This window comes from Lynx canadensis, chromosome A1, assembly GCF_007474595.2.
Source record: "Lynx canadensis isolate LIC74 chromosome A1, mLynCan4.pri.v2, whole genome shotgun sequence".
Classification (NCBI taxonomy): Eukaryota; Metazoa; Chordata; class Mammalia; order Carnivora; family Felidae; genus Lynx; species Lynx canadensis.
In genome coordinates this window covers 181,038,598-181,059,381 of record NC_044303.2, presented here as the reverse complement: position 1 = coordinate 181,059,381, position 20,784 = coordinate 181,038,598, and the positions used below count along the sequence as shown (strand labels likewise).

The window sequence follows — 20,784 nt, the reverse complement described above, 5'->3', positions numbered from 1 at the left end:
TCCTTATTTTGGATCAAAGACTGTAACATCACAGTCACATCCAAACCCAGATTTCTTTTCCCTAACTTGGACTATAACTGGGCAAGTGTCTTCCCTATCTTTGTTTGGTTTCCTTTATAAAGGCTTACTGTAAAAATGTTAAGCAATTTGAAACATATTTGGAGCTCAGACCGTTTGGTTTACCAGGAGAGAGATGACTGTTGGCTGGTTTGTGGTTACAAAGCTGCTCACAGCCCAATATCTGAAGTTCATAAATAGGAAGACAATAGATCATCTTAACTCGGTGCACACTTTTAGGCCATCTAGTTGTTGCTGTCACAGTTCAGCCAATATTTTCAGAGGTGTATCCCATGCCAGATGCTGTGCTAAGATAAGAGCTGAATAAAATATACAGTACCTTTGATATTATTCGCCAATTAACATGTTTGTCCATATGTGTTTCTCTCCTCCCTCCCTCTGAAATGCTCAACTAGTCGCCAAATTGTTTGAATATAAGTTGTAGACATCATGGCACTTTGCCCTAAATGCCTCTGCCTTTGTCTAAGAACTAGGGTATCCTACATAACTACAGTAAGTACCATGACCACTTGTGAGACCCTTAACACTGACATCATAGTGTCTAACACACAGTTCCTCTTCGTGTTTACCCAGCTGTCCCAAGGATGCTCTTTGTAGCTTTTTGTTTAAAAAGGTACTCCAGGATACACTTGTGGATCATTGCATTTGGCTTCTTCTTCATGTTTTGACAGATATAGAACTCTGTAAAGAAAGTTAGAGAGCTCTCAAATAAAGACTTTTGAGAAAGAACCTTCCGACTCAAACGAGGAAGAAAAATCTTTCCATAAGGACCCTTGGATGCTGCATGCTTATTCCTCACCACAGATGGGCAAATTATTTCTTAGAGGGGCATATGGACTCATAATTCTTCCAGCAGATTAATGCCATCTGCTCCCGACAAGGAGGAAAAATGGTTTAAAGGTGGCGGCAGGGAATCTTAGGCCCTGATCAGGTATGTCCTCTGACACATGCCCATGTCACTCTGTGCCAGGCCTGCCTTTAGGCACTGGGCATGTGGGAAAAATAAAGTAAACAACCCTATCCTCACAGGGTTTACGGTCCAGTTGGGAGAAAGGAAAAAAAAAAAAACAGAAATAAAGAAATAAAATGATGAGGCTAGAGGGGTGCCTGGGTGGCTCAATCAGTTAAGTGACCAGCTCTTGATTTCAGCTCAGGTCACGATCTCACGGTTCCTGAGTTTGAGCCCCGCATCTGTGGCAGTGTGGAGCCTGCTTGGGATTCTCTCTCTCTCCCTCTCTCTCTCTCTCTCTCTCTCTCTCTGCCCCTCCCATGCTTGCATGCAGGTGCGCTCTCTCTCAAAATAAATAATAAACTTTAAAAAAATTTTTTAATGATAAGGCCAGATCGCTAAAGAATAAAGTAGATGGCGGGACACACAACCCAACCGTGGACAGTGAAGAAAGAAGGCACATCTAAGCTGCAAGCTGAAGGAGAATTCACCAGCTGAAGACAAAGCGGGAGTAGCCTAAACAGGAAAAAGAGCCTGGGTGCATGTCCAGAGCGAGGAGAGAGAGCATGCATAAGGCACATACACAAACTCAGTCACACAGGAGGCACGGAATCAAGACTGGGAGAGCACACCAGGATCAGTCCACACTGGACCCTACAACACGCACGGAGTTGCTGGGACTTTATCCTAAGACCAGTGAAGAGCCATTAAGAGGTTAACACTAAATGTTCTGTCACACTCTACAGAATGATGGGATAAGCGAAAGAGGAAGGCCAGCTGGGAGCATAAGGTGCTGGTGATGGCGGCCTGCATCTAAAGTAGCACAAGTGGAAATGGAGACCACAACAGATGTATATACTTTGGAGATAGGGTTCAAGGCCCTGGCAGGTGGGATGTACACAGGAAGTAGAGGAAAGGGAGAGGTCTAGGGTGACACCCAAGTCTCTGTAATTAATGTTTTAGAACAGGGGTAGGTAAACCAAAACCTGCAGGCCAGAGGTCTGTTTCGTAAATGAAGTTTTACTGGCACACAGCCACTTGTTTACATACTGTGTATGGCCGCTTTCAGCTACAACAGAAGAGGTGAGTAGTTACAACAGAGACCATATGGCCTCCCAAGCTGAAAATATTTATTATCTGGTACTTTACAGAAAACATTTGCCAACCTCTGTTTTATATCACCGTATTCCAGAGATGCCTCAGGAAGAAATAGGATATGGTAGTCAAAAAGTTCGGGCAATTCTGCATTCTGTATGGCTTTCTTGGAAAAATTCACTGTGGATGTAGGTAACCGAATGCTCTGAGAAGTCCTTCCGTAAAGAAATCTCTTTATCAAAGCCAACATTTTCCACATGTATTCATTGTCAGTCTATATTCCAGTTTAACTCTGAGGAATGCACCTGTCGACAGTCACTTCAAAAAGATTAGGAGGTATTCTGGAGGGGTAGAGATTGGGGAGAATACAAGTCATGAGATCAGTAAGACACCATTCAAATGACAACAGTCATGGAGCACCTGGGTGGCTCAGTCGGCTAAACATCCAATTTTGGCTCAGGTCATGATCTCACGGTTCGTGAGTTCACGTCCTCCATCAGGCTCTCTGCTATCAGCATACAGCCCACTTCAGATCCTCTGTTCCTCTGTCTCTATGCCTTTCCCATGCTTGCACTCACACTTTCTCTTTCTCTCAAAAATAAATAAACATTAAAAAAGAAAAAAAAATCAGGGGCGCCTGCATGGCTCAGTTAAGCATCCAACTCTTGATTTCAGCTCAGGTCATGATCTCACAGATGTGAGACTGAGCCCCATGTCAGGCTGGGTGTGGAGACTGCTTAAGATTCTTTCCTCCCTCTCCTTCTGCCCCTCCCCCAGCTTGCTCACACGTGCTTGCTCTCTCTCTCTCTCTCTCTCTCTTAAAAATAAATAAAAAACAAATGACAAGAATCAGACAAAAGGGCCTGAGCTAGGGCTTAGGTCAAAAAGAAGGAAGAGAGTACGGGAGGCCACAAAGGCAGAATTCTCAGTTTCCTACTTAGATAACTGTAGGAAACATGAATGGAAATAAGGATGTAGAGTGGGGAGGAGGAACAGGGAAGCAACTAACTGCAGGAAAAGGGGTGAATTCCAACTTAGACACACTGAGTTTTGTTGGCTCAAAGTAAGCAATAAACTTATGCTTCTAGAAAGAAGGAATAGGTATACTTTTCCCTACTCCTTCCACTAAGTACAACCAAGACCTTTGGACATTATACAGAAAACAAATGTAGGACAACTCTTCAAGTGCAGAAAAGGAGGCAGGTGGCTAGGGACCTCAGGACCTGAGAAATGACACGGGTTCCCTGGATTTTTTTTTGCTTCACATGTCCCTGACTGTTGTGCTGGAGAAACAAAAAACCCAGAAATGTCAATAGGTCCATACAAAAAATGTTTGACAAAAGTCAGCCAGAGGGCCAGAAAAGGGGCAGACTAGCACACAGAAATCATTTAGACAATAACCATCTTACTCTAGCTAAATACCATGGGAAAAAAAAAACAAAAAAACTGTGGCCCAATTTTCAGTCACACCAGCAAAAGCCAAGTAGGAACCCTAAGCTTCCCTCTTTAAGAGGCTTTAATAAGGAGCCCCAACACTCCTGGGATTGTGTCAGAGAAGGCCAAAGGGTACCTCCCAGGTGTCAACAAGACCAAGTGGGAATTTGGACTTCCACCTCCACCTGGCAGTAACCGGGTGCCATATCTCCCCCCCCCTTCAACCATCCCCCACCTCTGCTGGAACAGTATCAGAAAAAGCCAGCTAACAACCAGTTTAATAAGATCCGGAGTCTCAGAACAATATAAAAATGTCCAGGTTTCAGACAAAAGAAAAAGAAAGAAAAAGAAAAAGAAAAAAAAAAAAAAAACCCACTCAGCATAACAAGGATCAGGGAGATTTCAAACTGAATTTAAAAAAAAAAGACCAATCAATAGATGCCAACACTAAAACAATAGAGATGTTAGAATTTCTGACAAAAAATTTAAAGCAGTCATGGTAAAAATGCATCAATAAGTAATGATAAACACAGTTAACACAAAATGAAAAAAAAAAAAAAAGAAAGAAAGCCTTAGCAGAGGAATAAATGACATAAAGGAGAACAAATGGAAATGTTTGAACTGAAAAATTTAACAACTCAGACATGAAAAACTCAGTGCCTGGGTTCAAGAGCAGAAGGTAAGAGACAGAGGAAAGAATCAGTGATCTGGAAAAGAGAACAACGGACAGACATGACCTAATCTGAACAACAGAGAGAAAATAGACTGGGTGTGGGGGGGGGGAAGCACAGAGCCCCAGGGATCTGTGGAACTAATAAAAGATGGGAGTCCCACAAAGAGAGGAGAAAGGTGGAACTGTAAAAGGAATCAGAATAGTGGCTGAAAAATTCCCAACTTTGACAGGAAATCATCAAACTACGGCTTCAAGAAGCTTAGTGAACCCCAAACAAGATGAACCCAGAGAAATCCATACTGAGACACACAATTAAACTTTTGAAAATTAAAGATGGAGTAAACAAAGGATCTAACCTTTTACTGAGCTGTTTCAGACCTTTGGAGGCTAAGTACCCAGCTGAGTAACCAGGGCTGAGGAGAAAGAACTCTGTTCAGTCTGAATCAGTGTGTCAAGACAGAGCAGGAAGCCATGTGTTTGGAGAACCTTGCAAGATTTTAGGGTGACCACTCCTACCTTGTTTCCCTCATGGAAACAACCTCCTGTGGTTTTCAGTGGAATGGAAACAGTGCTCTTTGGGGGCACTGAACACACCAAATCTTCAGGGTCTTTCTCTCTGCTCCCATAGGCTGGAATGTACATGCCTTGCCTCTTGACATTGCTGGCCACCTCAGCTTTCTGGAGAAATGTTACCCTTCAGAAGGGCTTTCTCCTTTGGCTCTATGTAAAGTAGATTTTCTACCATCCCCACCCTATGAAATTTTATCATAGCACCATTGTTCCTGTCTTGTTATCGACCACAATGTGCAATTACTTCTTCAGTTGTTGATTTGTACATTGTATATCCCCCTTGCCAAACTTAAGCTCCATGAGTCCAGAAACCACCCTGTGTCCTGAGTGCTTCACACCATGGTCTGGTACACAGCTGACAGACAAGAGTCTGGTTGAATAAATGACTAAGGAGCTGAGAAAGAAGGGACCCACCTTTAAAAGAACCACTGTGTTTCAGGGTCTGAGAGTGTGCTTCATTTACATCAGCTCATGTAGTTGTCACATGTTGACAGGAAAGTGGGTACTGTTGCTCTCATTTTACAAACAAGGAAACTGAGGCTCAAGGAGATGCAGTCTCATATGCTCAAAGCCCCACACAATAGCCAAGATGCAGAGCCAAGTTTCGCACACGGATTTCTTCTCCCCTGCCTATGTATTTTACTACTCCGCCAGCCCTCCTGTTGAGGCAACTTATCTGGGTTTAAGCCCCAGCCCTACACTCTTCTTGCCAGTATCTTACAAAATTCCCTCAGATTGCTCATCTAAAATTCTGAGAATGAGACGTCAAACTGTGAGCAATGGACAGGTAAAGAGCCTTTCTTCCCACCCGTCTCTAAGCAGTTGGGCTGGAGTTTAATTTCAGCGCCTGGGTACCATGGCGATGCAAGCTCTATAAATACTCGAGAGAGGCTTCTTTCCGCCAGCTTGCTGGTTACTGCACTTGCACCCCCACCCCTATTTCCCACCAGGGCTCCTCTGCTGCTGCTGGGGTGGGGGCAGAGGAAAGCCACTGCTCTGCAGGAACTCCCTCCCTCTGCTCACACTCTCTCTCTCCTCTCCACACCCCCACCCTTGAAACTGAGATCTCCACCTCCTCCTTCAGTGCAGAATTCATTTCCTCATCCTCCAGGGAAAGACTCAACAGCTCCTAGCCCCCAGTACCCAGAAGACTCTTGGATGGGAAAGTCAAAACCTCTCCTACCAGCCCCAGGGTAGCCTCCTGTCCAGAAGAAATCCAGTTCAGTTAGTAAATGAACAAGAAAGGGATAAAAAGGGGGGAGAGAGGCAGGCAGCATGGGGAGAAAAGTGCTCCTCCTTCCAATGGTGACAGCTTGGGCTTCGAACCGCTGATACCTAATCCCCCAGGAGGGTCTTGTTGAAAGCACTGGTAGAGGTAAAGAATCAGGCTGGTCTATCTTCTGCTTAGAACTCAGAACCCCTGCCTCAATCCTGCCCTCTCATTGTAAACTCAGCTATGACCTCAGTATGCCGGCTCCCATGTCCAGCCACTCCAAGTAGATAAGCAATTCAAATGAAAGCAGGAGTTCAAGATAATCTCCTGGATACTCCTCTACCCCCTTCCAACCAGACTGTGTCCTGAAGTTCCTCTTTCACTGACACTCTAGAGCCCACACAGTTATGAATTCAGAAGCCAAAACCTACTTACTAGAAGGAGCTGAGTTGGAATCTTGACTCTATTATATGCTATGTCACTGCAAGAAAGTCACCTTATGTCTTAGAATCTCAGTTTACACATCTGTAAATGGAACTGGTAAAAACAAGGGCAATGAGTCATTATTCAGACACCCCTTCTACTTGTAAATGAGTAGGCTGTGCTAGACTTATTTTGATTTATTTTCAAGCACTGTATTAAGCACTGAGGACCCAGAAATAAATTAAAAAGCCATCTCTTCTACCTCGGTTCTCCTATTGCCAAGGTTTCTTCAAGCCCAATTTTCTCCGGCTTAGGACATGTTTCCCATCATTGAAAAGAACAGTCCATGAGCCCAGTTATGAACCTCAAATAATGCATGGCTATAGAAAAGGGACATTCTGGGCTCAATCATACAAAAGGAAATGTGTGGGAAGGACAGCATGAGGCAGGAGTTACAAACATGGAATAGGAAGAAAAATCTCAGCAGGTCTTCACAGCCTTCATTTCCCTGAAGAATTTAGAAGCTAACAAGAAACTACTGCTGACATTTCTGTTCCTTTTTTTTTTTAAGCTTCATTTCTCTCCTTACCATTTTCATGAAATATGTTACCCTGCCACTCAACATTCTCTGAAACACATATGTGCAAACTGGCCTTTCTTCTTGCTCATGCAGAGGGGGCAAGGTTTTAAGTGGGCGTCTTTTTAAAAAACAAGAGATTTTGGGATGAGCACTGGGTGCTGTATGGAAACCAATTTGACAATAAATTTCACATATTGAAAAAATAAATAAGCTTTAAAAAAAAAAAAAACAAAACAAGAGAACCTGTCCTGGGCTCAAGTGTCTCCTATGGGCCACTGGATGTGAAAGTACACGAAGAAAGTCTTGTCCTATAGTCACTTCTGCTCAGCTCCGGTACTGGCCATGCCTCCGACTCAGCTCACGGGCAGCCAGACACAGCCCCAGGAGGAAGGCCGGGAGAGGCTGGGCTTCTTGTCTTCAGTTCACATTCCTGCAGTTTAGTCACCTGTAGAATAATGTCCAGTTTGCCCTATCACGTGGCTGGGCTGGTTTTACCTTTAATCCCTTTCACGTTTGTCTTCAGCCTTGCAGAATGCCTGGGGATGATTCACCCGCCATCACATGGGGCAGGCAGTCATCTGTTTTATTACCTCACCCTGCTTGCAGCTTCTGGGAGATAACCTAGGATTCTTTTGTGTGTGTTGGGGGGAAGAATGGAAGTAGGAGGGACCGAAAAGCAGACCAAGGCTTTAAGGAGTCAATTCCAGTTTGGTCTCTCTTTCCTGCTCCTCTGCTCACGTCTAAAGATCCAAAGAAACAAGGCATTTGGAAAATCCAGGGCTTGGGCACTGGACTAAAAAGAAAGCAGGATTTGGTAGTCTACACTGTGTTTCCCTTCACAACTGACACCAACAGGTGAGAAGGCTGGGTTGCAAGAGAAGACAAAACTGAAATCAGCAGTTGGGATGATTGTCACAAGCAACCACGTACAATCTGCAGGGATGGAAAGGACATGGGTTTGTGTTTGGAACAGAAAACACTTCATTGATTCATACTTCACAGGGACATTGCTTGCTGCCAGGCATGGAGCTCCAAATGTACCACAATGAGGCCCCTGAGAGGATGGCTTACAGTGGGTGCCAAGCCCTCTGCATTCTCATCTCCTTTAGCCGTTAAAACAAGCCCCATGGGGGCTCCTGGGTGACTCAGTCAGTTAAGCATCCAACTTAGGCTCTGGTCATGATCTCATGGTTTGTGAGTTCAAGCCCTGTGGGCTCTGTGCTGACAGCTGAGAGACTGGAGCCTGTTTCAAATTCTGTGTCTCCCTCTGCCCTTCCCCCAATTGTGCGCTCCTCTCTCGCTCTCTCTCTCTCTCTCTCAAAAATAAATAAACATTTTAAACGTTTTTAAATAATTTTTAAAAAGCCCTATGAAATCTGTATATTTTCAGACCTAAGACTTGAGACTTAGTTAAGCAAGTTATTCAAGGTCACACAGGCAGAAAATAGGACAGGTTTGGGACCCAAACAGACTGAAGAGAATTTGCTTCTTAGCGAAATCTTTATGAAGCAAGTATCAACAGAGATAAGCATTCATCAGTATCCATAATATTCCAGATCCAGACCATGGGTAGGTCCAAGAGTTACAGAGTAATTAAAGAAGAAAGAAAGTATAGGTTAATGATGAGTGGCGAAGACAAACAGACCTGAGTCTACTTATTAGTTCTGTTTCCCTGGCCAATACTACAGCGTTTTAGAGCCTCGGTTTTCTCATCAATAACAATGGGTATAAGTATTCCCTACTCCAAAGGGTTGTTGTGAGGACTAAATGAGATTGTGTGTGTGAAGCACCTAGCGCCATTTTGGCTTAGCTTTTGAGCTATTGCTCTAATCGTAATAGGTTTTTATATTGTGAAAGTTTGGCCCAGTAGAGGACGTGAAGAGGGCTGGGAATCCCCTTAAAGGATGAAGAACTCCTACTTAGGGGTGTTGTAGGCCAGTCTGAGACCCATGATTCTGGACTTCTGTGCATGGCATCTATGGAATGAAGGAGGGTAGGCAGGGCCAAACACTGAGCTCTAGGTCTAGCCTCAGGGAAGTAACTGACTTTGCATGGGAGGTAAGGAACTGCCATGGTGGGTCTTACCTATCAAGAGAAAATGAGGCCAAAGCATGGGATTCCTTCCCTTGCTCAGCACACTCTGGCCCATACAGCACAGGATGCTGGCTCCTCGGGGAGACTGTGGGGCTCAGACAAGAGGATACACCGCAATGGGCTCCAGTCCTCCAGGCCAGCTTCCTGCCAAATATCCAGGGCAAAAATGGTAAAACATACATTCAGGAAACACAGACAAGCCAGTTGATCCTTAACTAATCATGCCACCTTTTTATATTTAATTACATACTTTTAATTTCTCAAGAAATATTACGATTTAAAATTTCTTCTAATTTTTTTCAAAATGGAACTTTGTTTGCTGTCTTGTATTTTCCCCCAAATCCAAACTACCTACCTCAAAGTATCACAGGACAGAGCCCCATGTGAAGCTGCTAGCCCACAGTTTGGGAAGGGCTAAGTACTCAATTCAGCTAACAACACCATCATTATATTACTTTACACAATGTTTCCCCTGACACTCTTTGGAAGTCCTCCCCGGGGAGGGGATTCATAGTATGTACTCCTAATCTTAGGGACCCTGAGGAGAGCTAGCTACATTAGCAAATACAGGGGTGGGGGATGGATGTGAAACAACACGGGGAGAAGAATGGAATGAGAGGGAGACAGATGGTGAGTGTGTTGGGGGAAGGGACCAGAGATCCTGGAAAACTTATGTTCCCTGATTCGCAAGAATGTTTCCATTTAACCACTTCTTTCCTGACTTGATGCTACATAACAGAGAAGTGGGGAGTTGTAAGATTTGGGGCCACCTGTACCAAGAGCCTGGACACACGGGGTGGAGTGAGCCGGGAGCGTGAAAAGCAGAGACATAGCGGGTCCTGCTCCACCACCTGGGGCTCCAGTCCTTGTCCCGTACCCAGGTACGGGCTGTCTGCCTTCCCCTTGCAAGGGCGGCACCGGTTCGGACAGTCCCACGAGGGGGCGCGTCTCGGGGCCTAGGACCCGCCCTCACAGCGCTGGGCGCGGGGAAGGGACCCGGGAACCCAGGCGCCCAGCGCTCCGCCTCCGTTTGGGGCAGCGCGGTTACCTGCACCGCCCGAGCCGCACCTGGCGGAGGCAGAAGTCGCAAAGCGAGCGAGCGCAGAACGGACAGTGGAGAGGGGCGACTGCGCCCGGCCTGGGGGAGGGAAGAGGAGGAGGAGGCGGCGGGGTGGGAGCGCAGAGCGCGCGGGGAGGAGAGAAGGAGGCCAGCTGCGCTTGGCTAGCTCTGAAGTGGCGGGCGCGTCGCGGCCCGCACCGAGCCGCGGAGCGGGGACACATGGCAGCGTGACGAGGCCGGCGAGGGAGCAGGAGGGCGGCGCCGGGAGGAGCGAGGGCGCATGGACCGCGCGCCACGGCAAACCAATAGGGCCCCCAGTCCGCGGGACGCAACCTCCCCACCCCCCATCATGGTGCCTCGGCGGCCCGCCAGGGCGGGTAAGGCGGCCGGAGCCGCTGAGCCGGGTGCCCCCGCGGCGGCCGGGAGCTGATGGGGGAGCGCGGGCCGCGCTCGGGAAGATGCCCCGGCCGGAGCTGCCCCTGCCGGAGGGCTGGGAGGAGGCGCGCGACTTCGACGGCAAGGTCTACTACATAGACCACACGAGCCGCACCACCAGCTGGATCGACCCGCGAGACAGGTAGGACCCGGGCAGCCCCCACACCTCCCGGGCTGGCCTGGGGCTACCAGCCTGGATGGGCAGGGGGAGCAAGGGAACTCTGCGAGCCTCTTGCGCTTTCTTCAGTTTGCCGCCCCCATCCCACACCCCCACCCCCCGCGGTCTGGAGCGCTGCTCCTGCCCGGGTGGGCTGCTGGGAGGAGGGGACGGCCAGTGGGTTGACCATAGCCCCCACCGACTCCCCGATGGAGGATTAGGCCCCAGCCGGCACCTGCCCAGAGTTTTGACCTTAAGCTCTAGCCCCGCCCCCCGCCCCTTTTAGGAAGAGGTCGGGCGGGGGCTGGGGGCGGGCAACTTTGCCTTGTGATTCTGGGGCTTCCCAAGGAGGCTTTCCCCAGCATGAGGGGGGTGATGGGGAAGCATCTAGTTTGGTGGGGGTGGTAGGGACCCAGGATTCAGTGGGAAACTGCTGGAGGAAGGACTGTACGCGGAGGGGAAGGCAGCTAGAGTGTGGTTTTTGACAGGTGCCTGGGAGGCTCTTGAGAAGAGCATAGGAGCAGCCAGGGGTGCTGGAGGCCGGAGTGGGAAGGAAAGGAAGGAGCGGGGGAGGGCTGATCTGGAGACTGGTTCTCCAGGAATCTCACAGCAACTTGGAAGCTGTTAGGATGTAGATGGAGGTGAGAGGCCTCCCGCAAAGCCCTGCCCATCGCCTCGTTCTCCCTTCTTCCTCCGGGGTCCGGAGTTCCTCAGCTCTGCACCAGTGCGTCCTGACCTTGGTGGGCACTAAAGCGGCTGTAGCACAGGATATTATTTATTTATTTATTTATTTATTTATTTATTTATTTATTATTTTGCTGAGGCAGGTGGAGTCTGAGATGACTGGTATGGCATGGCTCTTAGCTTCCAGACTTTCACCCGGTTTGATTGCTTGGCATTTCTTTCCACACACACATACACCCTTCCGCATGTATGTCCTGAGAGGAGGCGAGAACCACCCTCTGAGATTGCTTTGTTGTCCTTCGCTGTCTTGGTCTGTGGTCTTAGTGTCTTAGGAATGTGGAATTTTCACCTGGTCAGTGTGACCTTTGGGTGTTAGGTGCCTGCAGAGTAATAGAGATGAATTTTTTGGACCCTTCGTCTTATGGGGTTGGGATGGAGGTCCCGGAAAGTCCAAGACAGGGTGTGTAGCAAGGGTTTTAAAAAAAGGAGCAGAAAGAAAATTAGAGCAGAGATTCCCAGTAGTTTCTGTGAGCACTTTAAGTTAATTCATTTAACATTTACTGGGTGCTTACTCTATTCTCAGTACCATGTGGGATGTCTCAATGTAATATGGAAGATAATTTTTTTTTTTTAAATAAGCCCTATGCCCAGTGTGAGGCTTGAACTCATGACCTCAAGATCAAGAGTCATATGCTTTACCTACTGGACCAGCCAGGTACCCTTGGAAAAGAAATTTTTTTAATTTTTTTAATGCTAGAGAAAACATCCCTTGGGCAAGCTGCTTTAACTCTAAGCCTCAGGTTCCCACTTTGTAAGATTAATGGTTTTCTTGGAAGGGAAGGAGTAATAGTCGAACTCTAAAAATTGAAAGGGGCATAGATGATCAGGGCCCAGCTCTTATTTTCAAAGGTAAGAGAAAAGTTGAGGCCCAGAGGTGTGATTTGCTTGAACATGTGGATCTTTCCACCACTTGCCATAATACACCATTTTCCTTACACCAGCTCTGATGTTCTAACCTTGTCCGGACTCACTTTCCTTCCTCTTCATTCCCCCTCAGGGTCATCTGTCCCCAGGGACGCTGTTACAGTGTTGGTGCACTAGGCAGCCCCTTGTTCTCATCTAGAACATACACAGGTTCAGTCTTCTGTTTCCTCCCCAGTTTTGGTTCCTGAAGCTTACTGAGGCGAGTGTGCTGTCAGCAGTGGGATGTTGGAGGACTGAGACAGCCCTGCACCCAGCAGTGCTCCCTCACCCTAGTCGTGAATTTAGGGACTTCTCTGAGGCTCTGAGAGGATAATACAGCTAGAGAAAGCTTCTCAATTGTTTACCCTTGGAAGAGGGCAAGTGTAAAACTGACTTGGCTACAGCATTATTTTTCAAATTTTAGTATCATGTGAACCACCATCATGATTTTATACTATATCGATCTGTACTGTTGCTTATTTAATATTTGACTTTAAATCAACTGAATTTGAAAATTTGAAAATTTTCAACTCTCACAAATGGGAAACCAGTAACATGTATTGTCATAAGTAGATGAGATCCTCAAAAATACAGTGGAGCAGAAAAAAAAAACAATCCAGTGCCATATATTGTAGCTCTCTACTGTAGCCTGCCCATACCCAAGCAACAGGTGTCCCCAGCCTTGTTTTTAGGCAGACTGGCAAGCAGTGGAGAGGAATTAAAAACATACTGGCATTTAACTAAGCTGCTCACTTCACCTTGCAAGTCATTGGTTTTAATGCATCTTCCTACCTCCTGGTCATTCCACCCACACTGGGCTGGTGGGGGTGGGGACTGAGTTTGGGGTGCTGAAATGTACCTAGTGTAACCCCAAAGTCACTGTTGTGGTGGGCCAACTGGAAATTTTGAGAAAGAGATGAGCAGAGGACATCCACTTGTGGCTCTCTGGAATTTCCCTCCTGTACACCCATTAGGGAATTTTGTCTTGTAGTCGTGCCTGTGTGGCCTCAGGTAAAGCACTTGACCTCTTTGAGGTAAAGTGCTCCATTGGTGAGAGAAGACAGTTTATTAGATGGTCACAGGACCCTGCCAGGTCTCAAATGTGATTTCGGACTCCTTGACCTCGTCTTACCCCTCTTGACTCCATGGCCGAATGGGGAGAGGGGACTATAACGAGGAAGAGGAAAAAAATTAAAGCATAAACGAGCCAGACTTCCTTTGGGGTGGTGGGATGGGGGAAATCAATTCTGCCAGGGTAGTTACATCTCTGCAACTGATTAATGCTGTGAAGCGGAAGATCACATAAAAAATTCTGCTCAAGTGTGTGTGTGTGTGTGTGTGTGTGTGTGTGTGTGTTTGCATTTGTCTTGGCTTTTTCCTTACCTGAATCAGGGAGATGCCCGCCCATTCCCCTGAATTAAAAGAAGTAAGTCAAAGGGTCCTTCAGTCAGAAAAGTGATTTCTTAGCCACGAAGAACAAAATAGCATCTCGGGTTACCAACCCTGAAGAATGTCTTGGCACATTCCTCCCTCTGGGGCTGAGCTGTTTCGTGTGCTGTCCGGCATGGAGGCTACTGGGGGTAGGGAATCCAGTTTTCAGCTTCCCCTTTCACCAGCGGGTCAGAAGAGCAGCCAGGCAGGCGGCCTTGCCAACTCTCTTCCCTTCTCACCCAGGGCAAGACTGGGAGGCCGAAATTCCTGAGGACGGTTGTCCCAACAACCGGAGAGGGTCCAGTGGGCAGCTTGGGCCCTGCCTACTGGGCCAAAGGCTCCAGCGGCACCACAGGCTGGCCTGGGAAGGTGCCGGGCCTGGGGGGAATCAGGTGCTGCAGCTCAGGTCTCCCCAGCCCTTTGGAGCACTGTTCCTTTAGCAGAATGGCTCTGGGTGCTTCTGGGAGCTCCCAGCAAAGGGCCAGCATTCCTTGTGTATTTAACTTAGTGGTATGCAAAAACAAATATGCTGATTGTTCTCCGAGGAAGAATGGGTTGTTTGAACTGGTCCTGCCAGAGAAGGTTCTTGAAGCCTAATTCCTGCTTAATCTGTGGTGTGTGTTCAGACCTTCTTCCAGGAACCACCTGGGAACTCTGTAGGCACAGTTTCTGGGGCTATGTGATAAGTACCGGAGGCCCACATGGCTAAGAGGCTATGTCAAGAGGACCCAGCAACTTCTCTCATGATAGGAGGAACTTTTGCTAGTAACCTTGTTATTTCAGAAATGATTTATATTGTAGGACGTTGGTCTACAGTCTTAAGCTCTTAACCTCCTTCTGGCCACAGACCCTTATGAGAATCTGACAAAGGTTAAAGATGCTTCCTGAACATTTAAGATACAAAACAGATGAACATAAGGGAAGGGAAGCAAAAATAATATAAAAACAGGGAGGCGGGGCAAAATATAAGAGACTCTTAAATATAGAAAACAAACTGAGGGCCCTGGAGGGGTTGTGGGTTGGGGTGATGGGCTAAATGGGCAAGGGGCATTAAGGAGGACACTTGTTGGGATGAGCACTGGGTGTTACTATGTAGGAGATGAAGCACAGTTCTCCTCTTGAAATCATTATTGCGCTATAGGCTAACTAACTTGTATGCAAATTAAAAAAAAAAAAACATGCTTCCTGAAGGAAAGTGCAAGTGCATAATTTTGGCACATAATTTCAGGGGGCTCTTGGACCCCTGCCATACTCCTGCCATAGATTAATTTCAAAACTGCTCATCACTGCCTATATGCTCTTCTGTTTAGCTGGGTAGGAAACAACGACTGAGCATTTATTATATTCAGGCAGTCTGCTGAGTACATGGGTGATTTCCTTTAATCCCTCTAATAACACTGCGAATAGGTACAATGGGAAAACTGAGGCTGGTGGGGTTGAGTTTGGTGAAAGCCACTCAACTTTCCTGAAACTGTAATGCCAATGCTAGGACATTGAAACCAGAAAATGCATTTCTAACCACTGCACTACTCAGCTGCCTACTGAATTAGTTGCTGAAGCAAGGCCTGTGCTCCCTTGCCTAAGGAATTTGGCCTTGGGGAATGGAGCGAGGACAAGCAGGATTTCACTTACCTGTACCATTCTGGTGTGACCAGGCCACAGTTAACCAGAGAGCAAGTATGGACAACAGAAAGAGGGTGAGCCTTTGAATCCTGGCATCTTGGGGTGCCTGGGTGGTCAGTTGGTTAAGCATCTGACTGTTGGTTTTTGGCTCGGCTCGTGCTCTCACAGTTCATGGGTTCAAGCTCTGGGTCAGGTTCTGGGCTGACAGCAGGGAGCCCACTTGGGATTCTCTCTCTCCCTCTCTCTCTCTGCCCCTCCCCTGCTCACAGGTGCACTCTTTCTCTCTCTGTCTCTCAAAAATAAGTAAACGTTAAAAAAAAAAAAAAGAATCCTGGCATTTTGGATCTGCTACTTGCTACCTGAGTGAGTGACCTTGGCAAGTCGCATATTCCCTCTGAGCCTTAGTTTTGTCTTTTCTGTGATAGAGACATACATATAGTTGTCCATAATGTTATGGACATTAAATAAGCTAAATCAGATAGGGCAGTTAGCACGGAGCCTGATACCCACGAGGTACGTGGGAACGCTAGTTCTTTTAGCTTTTATTAGAAAATGCCTGTGAAACACTTGAGTCAAATGGAGACTCTCTGCCCAGCTCTCTCCCCAGTTTTCAGCTGGGAAGGACCTTTCTGCTCTTGTAACCCAGCCCTCTCATTTCACTGATGAAACTAAGACTCAGAGACAAGTGACTTGCCCAAGGTCACACCTTGAATCTTTAGGAAAGATCTTTTTCCCTCTTTCTCTTATGTAAACTTTTCCCTAAAAATCAGATCCAGTTTCTCCTCACCCACATAATATTTTGGGAATATTTTATGCTTGTGGCTCAGTTATTTTCCATAATCCTTTCTGGTGGTGTAGACCAGCAGGTTTCTTTCATGCTCTCACGACTGTTGGTGAGTTGTGTCCTAGGATACTGAATTTATGCTACACATGGGCTGAGCCTTTTCTATTATCACATGCCATCCTTTTGCCAACCTTGTGCGGTAAGTACTGTTATTATTTTCATTTTCAGATGAGGAAACTGAGACTTAGAAAGATTAACTTGGTCAAGGTCACCGGGAGGTGCTGCACCCCAGATTGGAAGCCAGGTAGTTGGACTCTTAAATCCACACTCATATTTGCTGTAGCTACTCCAGAGTCCCCTGTCAATAAGGTGGAAAACTTGCTAGGGTTCTCAGGGAGCTGTGTTGCAGAGGAGGCTTGATCAGAGAAGCCCATGAAATCCTCGGGGGATTAGGAGACTCTTGGGCACCCCCCCCCCCCCCCGCCTTCTGGGAGCAGCCAGCTAACCAGAGCTCTGGGAAGAGAGAGAGCAGAGATGGAGGCAGAGAAACTCTAAAGGATACAGTGTGTGTTGAGAGCTCAAAGTCGTTTCCAAGTCGCTTGGGTAAATGTTCTCGATGGCCAGGGAATTAGTAGCCAAGGCAGCTACTCTCTGTCACCACCCCTCCGGCTTTTTGCCTAGCCGAACTGACCTGATTCTCCAATCCCCTGGGATCCCAGGTAGCTATGAAACACTGCTCTTTGAAGAGAAGAGAATCAGGTTGCCTTAGTTACTGCAAGGGTAGGAACACCAAGCTCAGGTGCACATAAGGGGAGACAAGGCTCAAAGAAATGGGAGTTGGAAGGTGGCTGGCGTGCTGCCACACAGCATCTTGGATAGAAGAAGTCTTGGTCAGGTTTTGGTGGCATTTTAGGGGTTGCCAATTCAGGTGCAGTTGGCAGTCCATGCTGACTGTCAGGAGCTCTCTCTGGCCATGCCTGCCTCCAGGCAGTGAGGATCTACAGCCCCCAGCTCAGCGAGGGGCCCTGGATAAGACCCCTACTTCCCTTGGAGAAATGGCTTGGGTGACATCTCCTAGTGCTTCCACTTGGACAAGGGCAGATGGCTGGATCTGGGCTGAGTGTGTGTGTGAAAAATTCACATGCCCTGCGTCTCCCAGTATGGAGAGGGCCAGCCGGCTACAAACCCTTAGGCAGAACAGCGAGAGTCCCTGCTTGCTGCGGGCTTCTCGGCTGCCTTGAATCCCTGTTTCAGAGTGAGATAAAAGAAGAGAAAACTCAGAAACTGGATACAGTGGTGTTTTGTTATTTAACCTTCGCCAGCAGGCCATTAAGCCTCCAGCTCCTGAGCAGTAAACCTCTTGCCAAAATAATTGAGACGGGGACAGGCGTTTAGTGTTGTTGTGTTGGGAGAACATAGAACATTCTATAAAGATGCTGGACACAGTGGGGGATGGAGAAGAGAGAGCGAGAAGGAAGGGAAAAATGGACAAGTGCCGTGGGTCACATCCTCCCCTTCCCCCTACCGCCCCCGCCCCACCTCCCCAGCCCCATTCGCTCCTCAGTGCTTCTACCCATGACATCTCACCGGTAGAAAGAAATGGGATCTTTCAGTTTCAAATGTCTGCCAAAGAAAAAAGACCGTGGCTTAAGTTCTCACTCAATGGTCAGACAGAAAAAAAGTGAAGCTGCATCAAGATTAGGGACACCTTTGTTGCCTTTTCTTCCCCTGCTCCATTCATCACACTCTGGCAGCCAGGACACCAGGCCAACGGCAGCTGCTGACTTTCCCCAGCCGGCTGCCTGCTGTTGCTGGGCCTGGTTCCGTAGCAGCCCAGCTGTCCCCACACTGTCTTCCTCCCTGCCCAGTGGTGGTTACTTGTTCATTGGTCACTGGGGCAGCCTTAGGATCCACTGACTGGTACCTGACTTGGAAGGATAAAATAGCAAGATACAGGCATCAGGTGGCTGCTAGGATGAGGTGACCTTGGGATAGCCTTCTGATTGAACATCTGTGATGGCTTTTCTTAGATAGGACTCTTAGCATTTCACTTTGTATTCTAGGAATTTCTTCCAAGTGCGTGGTTTGTCTTTGTATTACTAGCAACAAGAACAATAACTGGCATTAACATTGGTGGTAATGAGGATGATAATAGTTATATTTAATCATCATTATCTAGTATCTGTCACGTACTCATTGTATATTCCTGGCATTTTGCAAATGGGGAAACTGAGGCTAAGAATGGTCAAGTGTTAAATTTAAGGTCACACAGGTAGAATGAGGCAGAATTTGAATCTAGGCCCATCTGATTTCAAAGCCTTACTCTTTGCACCACTGCACAATCAATAAATTTGGAGAGGGGGGGAAGCAGAGGGAAGAGGACCTTTCTAACTACAGAGAAACCAACAGAAACACACCTATCAGCGTCTTGTTCTCTGTGGAGGAAAATGTGTGCTTCCAGCCCAACATTGGTCTGACGATCCATGCTATTCCCTGCAAGTAGATAAGGTCTTCATAAAGACCTTCATAGGGCACCAAATCAAGTTCTGGCCCCGTCATTACACGTAGTAAGTGGCCTTGAACAAGTTTCTTCTCAGAGTAGGACCTACCTACCCCCGGAGGATGAAATGACACCAGACATGTCAATTCTTAGCCCAGTGCTTAGTGCACATGAGGCTTTCTAATGGGAGCTGTTACTCATCAGGCTCGTTTGCCCTCCTGTGCATTGGTAGAGGAACAGGAACCATTGTTCCTTCCTTACCAACTCAAGTGTCTTCCTGTAAGCCAGGGCTCATCTGAGCCAGATTGACATCAGAGCTTGCAAACCACCTTGGCAGCCCTCATTATATAAATAAGTCAATAAATTCTTTTACCCTAGTCTTATCGGAGACAAGCCCTTCTTTGGAATTTCTGGAGTGAAGTGACTCTTGCCAGTGAGCTGGCACCAGGGCTGTGTGTGAAGCAGGGGTAATGAATTGCAGTTGTCATGGCAGAACTAAAAAGGCTGATGCAAAAACTGGAGGTATCTGGAATTCATTTGTAACTGCTTGATACCATGTCTCTTCGCTCGAGAAGTGCCTCCCCCCTCCCCTTCACCCCCAGGACTGTTTGAGAGCTGTTTGAGAACCTGATTTTAGCATGGTGGTGGTGCAGAAGGGCATTGGTATTTATCTCGTCCCACCCAGCCAGGGGTTGGCCATTCATTCAGCAGGTATTTATTGAGTGCCTACTGGGCTTCAGGCTCCGTTGCTAGTGCTGAGGATCAGAGCAAAGTCCCTGCTACAGCAGGGTGTACCCTTGGGCAAGGGAGAAGGGCAAATAGTTGAACAGATAAGTTGCATTATAACTGGGGGCTTGGTGTTCTCTAGAATTCTTTTCCCCATCTTAGGAAGATGGAGGGACAGACCTGTCTGCCGCACCTGTTGGCAGTTGTGCTGTGAATTTAGCTTTGGAACTGGAGACATTTGTGCCTTCAGTAGGGTGTTGCCAAGAGCCTGTTCCGATGAGCTGGGCACTGCGTGCGCTAAGAGCTAGAAATGCGAGAGTGAGACACGACAGTGTCCAACTCGTAATATTTACTACAAATTAGTGAGAGAGTCATCAAGCTGGGCAAATATAGTTGGAAACGCCAGGCTTTCTGAACCTTGGTTTCCTTCCTCCACTGTTTCATGTGGACTCCTTTAATCAGAAATATTTATTGAGTGCCTGTAAAAGGATAGGGTGCCTGTAATATAAGGCATTGTCCCAGCACTGGAGACTCAGCAGTGATTGGACCAACAAAAATCCTGTCCTCATGGAACTTAGACCTTAGAGCAGAGGTTGTCAACGTGGGGAAGCCTCAGAACCCCCTGGAGGCCTTGTTAAACCCCACTCCCCAAGTCCTACCTCCTCCCCCACCCCCCAGCTCTACTCAGTAGGGCTGCTGTGGGGCCTGGAAATTTGCATTTCCATCAGGTCCTCAGGTGATTCTGAGGGTCTTTGCTCTATACTTTGCAGAGCCACTGGCATTTGGCTCATTGACTCTTCACATTAACCTGGGAGAGAGTACCATATTATTCCTGTTTTATAGATAGGGGAACTGAAGACAGCTGGTGAGGTAACCTGGCCCTCCTTCTTATGCTAAAGGAAGTGGTTTCATAAGCAAGCACTGTTTACCTGCATAGCTCTGATTGCTCGGAGCACACCAGTTGTTCTAGGTCTTTGGCTAACCTGAAGCCCAGTGGTGGCAAAATGTGGAATGGTTTCTCCTCCATTGTGAAATAAAGCACAGGGAAGCAGGAAGTCTAAGGGGATTCCAGAAGCCAGGGACTTCTCTTCACATTAGAATGTATAGCATTTATGTATCCATACTCTGGAGAGAATCAGAGGACATCAGTGCTGAGCTGCTCTGCAGAGAAAGAGTGGAGAAAGGGTCACTGGGCTCCTTCACCCCTGGGAACTTATGCCATCCGCCCAGTCCTACTTCAACCATAAGGAGTGTAGCAGAGGTGTGTGGAAGAGGTAAGTGCCTCTTCTCACTGAATCCTCACAAACCCTAT

General features: G+C 47.3%; 1 protein-coding gene and 1 long non-coding RNA gene across 4 annotated transcripts in view; one reads left to right on the top strand and one right to left on the bottom strand.

Annotated features, from left to right (window-relative positions):
- Positions 1-1,767: 1,767 nt before the first annotated feature.
- Positions 1,768-9,357, bottom strand: LOC115522216. 3 transcript variants are annotated; one of them, XR_003971283.1, is made up of 4 exons: positions 9,101-9,357; positions 7,259-7,460; positions 6,448-6,549; positions 1,768-2,463 (listed from the first exon to the last, which is right to left on the bottom strand). It is a non-coding gene; the product is annotated as an uncharacterized LOC115522216 (long non-coding RNA). The 3 variants fall into 3 exon arrangements; XR_003971286.1 differs by lacking the exon at positions 6,448-6,549; XR_003971282.1 differs by lacking the exon at positions 1,768-2,463 and having other exon boundaries at positions 5,884-6,549.
- A 1,255-nt stretch (positions 9,358-10,612) lies between these two features.
- The window catches only part of WWC1 (WW and C2 domain containing 1), a 154,642-nt gene continuing 144,470 nt past the window's right edge, over positions 10,613-20,784 (top strand). Inside the window, exon 1 of the mRNA XM_030327845.1 lies at positions 10,613-10,746. Coding sequence (XP_030183705.1) covers positions 10,628-10,746 — 119 coding nt within the window. The 5' untranslated portion in view covers positions 10,613-10,627. The remainder of the gene's footprint in view (positions 10,747-20,784) is intronic.